The 8,469-nt window shown below is 34.4% G+C and overlaps 3 protein-coding genes across 3 annotated transcripts; 2 read left to right on the top strand and 1 right to left on the bottom strand.

Annotated features, from left to right (window-relative positions):
• Positions 1 to 1,479: 1,479 nt before the first annotated feature.
• On the top strand, positions 1,480 to 2,081 carry LOC118755718. The gene is made up of 2 exons (XM_036490541.1): positions 1,480 to 1,549; positions 1,614 to 2,081. Exons 1-2 carry the CDS (start codon positions 1,480 to 1,482, stop codon positions 1,913 to 1,915), a joined length of 372 nt encoding a protein of 123 aa, XP_036346434.1. The 3' UTR covers positions 1,916 to 2,081.
• A 1,284-nt stretch (positions 2,082 to 3,365) lies between these two features.
• Positions 3,366 to 5,983, top strand: LOC118755716 (dolichyl-diphosphooligosaccharide--protein glycosyltransferase subunit 2-like). Its single transcript, XM_036490538.1, is given in 6 exon segments — positions 3,366 to 3,500; positions 3,695 to 3,936; positions 4,011 to 5,045; positions 5,100 to 5,346; positions 5,402 to 5,643; positions 5,645 to 5,983. Coding segments are annotated over 6 exon segments (1,935 nt in total). The 5' UTR covers positions 3,366 to 3,487; the 3' UTR covers positions 5,801 to 5,983.
• Positions 5,878 to 8,431, bottom strand: LOC118755717 (prenylated Rab acceptor protein 1-like). Its single transcript, XM_036490539.1, has 4 exons — positions 8,318 to 8,431; positions 7,964 to 8,170; positions 7,708 to 7,901; positions 5,878 to 7,628 (listed from the first exon to the last, which is right to left on the bottom strand). The coding sequence occupies exons 1-4, from the start codon at positions 8,332 to 8,334 to the stop codon at positions 7,531 to 7,533; spliced, it is 516 nt and encodes a 171-aa protein (XP_036346432.1). The 5' UTR covers positions 8,335 to 8,431; the 3' UTR covers positions 5,878 to 7,530.
• Between the last annotated feature and the right edge of the window lie 38 nt (positions 8,432 to 8,469).

Genomic DNA, 8,469 nt, shown 5'->3' with positions numbered 1-8,469 from the left:
GCAATAACAACGCTTTACTACTTGTTAACACAATTAAACTTATAGCTCGCTTATTCGCAACTCAATTCTCCGCTAACTTTACTTGTAGCTTGCTGACTTGTAACTCCGTAACTAACTCACCTCCGCTGTGTCGTGGCTCTTATATACCTGCGCTCACACTTATGGCAACTCTAGAACGTTCTGAAGTTTATCGCTCATTCTCTTTTTCTCGCTGTTCGCAGTGTTCATCCAACTTGACGTTTCTCTTTGTGGAACATTCTACGTCATTCCTCGAACATTCTGCCTATTTCTCGTTGTTCGCTTTGTGTTGCCGCAGTATTCGCCACACTATCATCGATTATGGGTACCAGTGTTGCCATTTTGTGAGTAATTCCTCAAAACGTGAGGAATTTCGCGTGCGCTTGAGTATTTTTTGAGGATTTTTATTTTGAGGAATTTTCTCTTGATATATTTGTAGATAACAAATGCAACCATCGGCCCTATTATGGTTGTCGACGTCGACGTCGATGTAATTTTTTCCTATAAAAATAGCCCAATTGAGTAGTGTCCCTTTTAACAACGGTGTGCGATATGTATGTACATATACCAAATAAAAGTATGAATTGGAAAATCTACCACATCTTATTCAAATCTACCACATATTTTTGCTGATTCTACCACACTAAAATAAAAAGGCGTTTGCACACTGCTCTAGAGATACTTATGTATATATTTAGACACATACATACAGTGCCGGACAAAAGTATTGGCACAGAGAATTTTTCGCAATATCTGAACAGTTTTTTATTCTAATTTATTTTGGATAATTTTTTATAAATATATAGTTCGTCCTACACCAAAAAACATAAAAACTAAATCTCTAAATTTTGTGCAAAACTCAGGAAAATTCAATAAATTTGCATACTTATTTGCAACTTTCTATTCAGATTTTTTAGAAAAATTCTAAGTATGCAGTTTTATAGCCCAACTAATTTTAGTTCTTCCGTACAAAGTATGTTCGACAATTATTTTTTGTATGGAGAAAATGAGCAACACCTTCTACTAAAATTAGTTGGGCTATAAAACTACATACTTAGAATTTCTCTAAAAAATTTGAATAAGAAGTTGCAAATTAGTATGCAAATTTATTGAATTTTCCTGAGTTTTGCACAAAGTTTAGAGATTTTGTTTTTATGTTTTTTGGTGAAGTACGAACTATATTTTTATTAAAAAATATTTAAAATAAATTAGAATAAAAAACTTTGCATATATTGCGAAAAATTCTCTGTGCCAATACTTTTGTCCGGCACTGTATGTATTTTTTTCCTCTAAGAATTGTTCGTATTTTTCATTTGTTCCACCTTGTGCATATTCCTGGCATTCATAGCAACCCAAGTTTTTTCAATGGATGCCTATAACTATTCGTTTCTATGCTATTTGTTTATTCTCAATGAATGTTATTATAAATTTCTCACCTACACCTATTAATCTGCTGCTAAAATGTGTTCGAAGGATCAGTACAGTGAAATGAAAGATAAATTTAAAGCTCCTAAACTAAAAAAGCCGACGAGTAGGTTAATTACTAAGGTCCTGCAAACCTATGGCCAATACTCTTCTATTCGTTTTACTTCCAGCCACACGGGCGCGCTGCTATGAACAATTTCTTTGGCAGGAGCTCTACGATGAATATATACGTTTCAATGATCGCTTGGAGAGTGTAAAATCTTATAAAACAAACACTGAATACTTCGATGAGTATTGCAAAAAGATTCCGAAGGAGGACATGGATAAAAAGGAACGTTTGATTAATATTTATCCATTGTATAGTACTACTGCCATAACATTGTGGAATAATAATGGCGATATAACTAGAGATTTCAAGAAGCGTTATACTATAACACGCCCAGTGCAAGAACAAAGGGAGCAATTTGGATAAGCACTGTACATATGTGACAGGATACGTTGAACCAAAAAAATGTACAACAAACTTTGACAATAAGCACAATTCGCCTTGAAATCAGCTGCTCTAGTATTACCACCTTACATGAATTTTCCGTGGTTGAAAGCGACCTACGGTTCGAGAAAAACGACTGAAGTCAACAACCGAGTTTTTTTGTACGTTTTTTTGGGAATGTGTCCATATTTGAAATGAATTTGTGAATGAAAGTAGAAAACATCCGTTTGTTTCAGTGAAAAGAGCATGCCATTTACTACAAAAAATTTCTAAAATAGAAAATTTTCGATTTTCGGCCCTTTTAAATTTCCCTATCACATATGTATAATTATATACTTTACATATATAATATTTGTAAATATATATGTACATGTATGTATGCATACTATTCAAGTATTACGTAACCACTTGGTTTGGCTTTGGTTTGATTATTTTTGTTGGCAAGGGGCAGGGCATGATTCAATAATACAAGGTTAGATAATTAAGGACAAGGACAGAGAAAGGGGAAGAATGCAATCCCTTGTTGCGAAAATGGTAGTAGAAAAGTACCCAAAGTAGGCAATTAGTATTGAAATTCCTTTCGTAAATTCTAATGTATTTGCAGGAAATCTGGAATTTTAAACGAAATATTGAACGAAATATTAATATATCTACGTGAATTACATAATTTATGTGCTACTTAGCTGTATAAAAACTGCAAAAGGGCTCAAAATTAAAATAAAACTACTATCAGATTTATTTAAACATCCAATTTAAAAGCAATTTATGTTTTCATCAGTTAAATGTGCTTCATATGCATATACAAATAAACATATTTCACAAAAGGTTGTACTTCTGTTCCACACCAAAGCTACACTTTTTCCAAGTAAATTTTTAAAGAAGCAACACGGTTAAGGGAGCTGTGCGAGAGAGACAGCTGTCAATTTATCGAACCTTGTATTATTCCTTGATTCAATAATAAAAGGTTTGCTCAAAAAGCAGTTTTCTCGCTCCCTCTTGACAAAATCGGCTCCCTTAGCAAAGCATTATGTGTGGGTTCGTGTGTGTGTGCAAAGCTTTTGTAAGGGAGCTAAGGGAGTGTCAAAACTCTAATGTCAATAATGAGCAAACCTTTAATTATTGAATCATGATAAAGATGAACGGCAATAAACCAATAGAACAGCAAATAAAGGGCCTGTTTGCCAATAAAACACAGTAATATAACCATAAAACTATATTAAAAATCAAGAATGATAGAATATTTTCACTCAGGGCACTTTTAATTATTCTTGTTTATACGTTACTTCAACTGACAAAGGTTTGTGGAACGTCAAGTTTGCGGTAAACATTGAATGTACTATAAGGAAATCTTCTTTTAGGTCAGAGGGAAGTTTGTTAAGCGTCAGCAACATTGCTTCGTTGTAATGCACTCGTTGGCATAAAGGTTCGTTGACGTGTCTGTCAAATCTATTCGTTGAATACCGCCAGAAGTTGCAGTTTTTTCGTTGGACGGGTGGTTTATTACTATAAAAATTAATAACTAAACTAGGATTTTTAAAGAAGTTTTGGATAATTATGTACAAATTAGGTAAGATATTTAGGTTTTACTCTTTTGAAATAAATATTCAGTTTGCCAAGTTTTGTGCGCTAAAATGCCGGTGGAGAACAAGCAGGCGTATCCCTGCGGTGTGATTTTCTACCGGGAGTAAACTGGATGGGAAATGGGAATGGGTTATTAAATGATCATATTATTAAATTATGTAAATTATTTCATGTGTTTAGTACTAATATACGCTACCTTTGCGTTAATATGGGGCTCGACAACGATGGCCGCACGTACCGTGCCTAGCCACCTCGGTCAAAATGATCTCAATCGTCTGCAGCGTGTTTTTGACGATGCAATAATGTCGAATGACCTGCAAGCTATTTACTACTCGACGCTAAATATAAAATTAACTGATCCAAAGGAAACGACGGATTTGTGCTCAAAACTACGCACACTTCATAAGGATTCAAAATTAAATGTGAGACAGGCTTTTAGAATTTAGATATATATCTAAGCTTCTGACTAATTATATCTACACATGTATTTTTGTAGGCTTATGAGAAAGATTTTTACCTCGTTGGGGCCAGCAAAAATATACAATGCAAAGATAAATTGCCGGAAGAACTATTATCGAAAGTGTACAATTCTTTTAAATCCGAACTTAGTTCAACTCAGGAAATTTATTTTCGTGTAATGAGCTTCAAACTTCTGGGTGTGCAAATTGATGAACAAAATACAGCGAAACTTGTAAAATCTCTGCAGGATTTACTAAAGAAAGATGATTCAATCGTTAGTTTCGGTTATGCTTTCAACGTCGCAAGTGAGTTGGGTCCTAGTGCAGCGTTTGTGGCCGATCGAGTCGAAGATGCCGTCGTTCAAGCCGACGAAGTAGATGGAAAAATGCTACAATTTGAAGGCGGCCTTAGCATAACTGCCTTGGTCGTAAATGGAATATTTCGAGTAACAGATACTTTTAAGAAAGCAGCACCCTTAAACGCGGAACAAGCTGTGAAGTTTGCTACATACTTTCTTAATCGTAGATCCGTGCAATCGGCTAAGGGTGCACATTTGCTTATTGAAGCATTGAAAACTTTGGGAACAGCGGAAAAAATTGCACCGATCTGTATTCAATTGATAGGAAATGGTCAATTACAGTCTGACAATCATGTACTGAACGTAAAGGTTGTTGATTTGTTGGGCAAATCTTTAACTCCAGCACCCCAAAATATTTATGGGAAAATATTGTTGAAAAAAGATAATACCGTACTTGCCGAAAAAGTTCAGTTCGTGCCGAAGTCATCCGACAAAACTGTTTATGCAGCGCAGCTATCGAACTATAAACCCACTCGTGGCATATACTTAGCAGAAATCAACGCGGACAACATATACACTCAGACATTGCAATTCAAGGTACTTGGACGAATAAAAGTGCATTCTCTGGAAGTTGGTGTTGCAGAATCAGACGCGAGCTCAGCAGTAAAAAAGCAAAGTGTCACCTATCCGCAAACTTTGCCACATACATTAAAGGCTGATACAACCCAAAAACTGCTGCTAAAATCTGTACTTATAGATGAAGGCACAACAAAGGTTCCTTAAAAATTATTCACCGATTACACCGGCATAAATTTTTATATTTCGCAGGTAATATCAGTTCATCAGGCATTTGTGCGGCTTACCAATACAGATACCAAAGAGGAAATTATATTCGTTGCAGAACAAGATAGTAACAAAGCTTACAAGTTCGACATGGATGTGGGTTCACATGGTGCAGATTTCGATTACAAATCGGGGGAATATGAACTTTACTTGATTATTGGCGATGCTTCAATCTCAAATTCCTTCCAGTGGCACGTAGCGAACGTTCAGCTAAAATTTTCCCATGAATACGGTAAGTATTATATGTATATCTTATTACCTAAGTATATCGTTAAATCTTTATTTAGAGACAAGGAAGAAGCAAGCAATTCGTAGCATGTTGCCGGAAATAGAACATTTGTTCCGTCCTCCCGAAAAACGTCCGCCTCGTTTTGTTTCAGATGTATTCACCGGTTTATGCTTAACACCCTTGGTGTTGCTATTCATTTTCTGGGTCAAGCTGGGAATAAACGTCTCCAACTTTTCGTTCGCACCCTGTACAATTGGTTTTCATGCGGGTTTTGGTGGCATTTTGGCGTTATTTGTAGTTTTTTTGGTTCAACTTAAACATGTTCCAAACACTGCGTTTGCTCATTCCAATAGCAATATTCACTTTCTTGTGCGGAAATCGAGTATTGCGAGGTATACATGCACAACGAATAACGAAGTCACCATCAACTTCAAACATCAGTGCAACATCATCCTAAATCCACAACATTAAATAAAAAACTAAGGTTACTTTCATTCCGAAACTTCTCAAGCGACCGAGAGAAAAAACCAAACCTATAAATACATACATAAGTATATTTTTTAAATCTTGCAAACTGAAAATAAAACTACATGACATGGTTTTAAACTGTGTCCGATTAATAAGTTGTTCGTGAACTATACGTATGTTTTTAATTTAGCTATAAAAAATAAAAGTATTGCATTGAATCAGCACTGATAACTTCCAACTATAGTCCAATTTACTTAATTTACTATATAGATAGATCGAGCTTTTTGTGCAATTATCTGTTTATGCTTCACAACGATAAAAGAAAAATACAAGTTTCACAATTTTTCGAAAATCGAATTATTTTGGAAGCTTTAGATAGGTATTAACATTTTTCGAAATTGTGTAGATTTTAATTGTTTTCTCGCGATTGGTAATACCGATTCGGCTCATATTTTAGACAGAGAATGATGGTGTTTTTCCCCCACTTTTATTTTTTATTTGGCCATACATTTTTTTAAGTTATTAAAATTTTTTTAAAATATCACTGACATCTCAATGGCTTTAAAATCGCGTTTTGGGCTAATATTGTTGTACGTGCTATTAGTAATTATTTGCAAAAAAATTTTGTGGCAATGCTTCGAGACGAAAGTTATTCACGCTTTTCTCTTGACGCCCAATGTATTTTGTATGGAAAAACAAAAACAAATTGGGAAAAATTATTTTTGTTTTGCTTTATAATTTTTGTGAATATTTGTTCACGTGAAATTCGCGATAGGGCCGAATATAAATTTCTTTAGCTTTGCTTATGCACTTTTTTACAAAATAGGTTATTTTATGAAACAATTATGAAACTTTTTGTTTTTTAATATTTTTGGCTTACAATAATAAACAAGCATGTACAATATTTATACTAAAAGATAAATTAATTGTCTTTATTTTGACATAATTATTTTTTTAATCGGTTATGTAGTTTAGAAAATATTAATATTTTAAAATATCTAAACATTTTATTTTAACCTCTTATATCTTCTGTAATTTTTTCATAGCTGAACAGTTGGGTGATGTATGCCAAATACTATGTAGGGCCTTGAATTTATGCTTTCGTTTTATTAGACAATTTCCCAGGCTCTCATGCTGCAAGGTTCTACAGTTCAGGTTTAATTTTTGTTTTTAGGCTGTATATTCGCATGTACATATTCAGCCTCACTCCGTAGTCGTAAATTAGGCTAAATTGTACGATTCGGCAATATTTTAATACACTAGCCGAGTGGAAATTTTAGGCAATGACGTGAAATTTTCGATACGATTCGACTCTCGAAAAACGATTTGCATTCGACACAACCCTCGCAATGAGGGCGAATATTTTTATATACAAATTAACTGCCAAGCAGGTTCTGCAATTTACTCCCGAATTTCAGCACTATATAATTTGCAGAGCCGCCTGTACTGGTTTGTTAATTGCAGAACCTGAATGTATAAGTCTGGCATGTAGAGTTTTTAGCATTAGATATGTATGTATGTGCACATAGTCTCATGTTTATTTTAAATGATTATAAAATATCATTCAGGAGTTAAGGCCCCGGATCTGTTTTTATATTAAGATAAATGTATGTATGTACATTTATTAATAATTAAATTTTGGTAAATGAATATTTTTAAACATGTGGCTGAATTTTTTTTATAGTATGTATATTAAGTGTTTACATGTTCGGGGTTTGTTTACACGACTTCTGCTAGGAATCCCTCGTTCTCTTCAGTTACAATTGCATCGATATTGTAGAATATGGCATGCAAAGAGATGACAAAGCAAGAAGCCCCTACAAAAATATAAATCAACATATTTACATTGAAAATGCGTGAGTGCAAATGAGTGACAATATAAGCTGGAGTACGAACCCAGTGTCCAGAATAGTGCCGCGCCTGCACCTGCTATAAATAATATAGGAGCAGAGGCTATATTCACAACCATTATTTGGTGATTGGTTGATAATTGGTGTCCAAAAATACTGACGGGAGCTTGTGTCTTCTTAATTCTATGACTAACGTAGCCCACAGCAGCCAAAACCAGTAAGATTAAAGGTGAGGTAATGCTTCAAAGGAAAAAGGTGAACTTTTGATTTTATCCTAAAGTTTCAGATTTCTAAGCTCTTACAGACAGTATATCATCAGTATAACAAAAATAAAGATGTAATTGCTTTGAAAGTATGTGATGTTCCGGATAAATCGACTCGTCAAACGTGGCATACTCGCTGCAGCCTTAAAGTTAGCAGTGTTCATAAACTCCGACCATGGCCGAATGTATTTGCGCGTTAGTTGTACAATTTCCAGTGGGCTCGGTATTTTTTGCAGTGTCCAAAAACTACGGTTATGATTAACACAATCAAAATCAGTTGTTTTTTAATTAAAACCACTTAATCTATATATTTGTAATTAATTTATGTATGAACCTTTTGAAATCAAATTGAGACTTTTGTTGCTCTTTGGGTACATTCATTTCTCCACTTACATCCACTTTAACTTCATCCATTTTGGGTATTCCAAGATTAATCGTTTGGGGAAATGAAGCTAATTTTAATAAAATAATCTTCTGTAGCGTCGCTTGTGCAGCTTTCTGAAAGTTTTGCTTACGCGGCCTTTTTAGTATATTTGTTTCTGTTG

This window comes from Rhagoletis pomonella, unplaced genomic scaffold (genome assembly GCF_013731165.1).
Source record: "Rhagoletis pomonella isolate Grant_MI unplaced genomic scaffold, Rhpom_1.0 Rhpom_scaffold_07114, whole genome shotgun sequence".
NCBI classification, from domain to species: Eukaryota; Metazoa; Arthropoda; class Insecta; order Diptera; family Tephritidae; genus Rhagoletis; species Rhagoletis pomonella.
The sequence above is the reverse complement of the archived record's forward strand: the minus strand, read 5'-3'. Positions and strand labels throughout refer to the sequence as shown.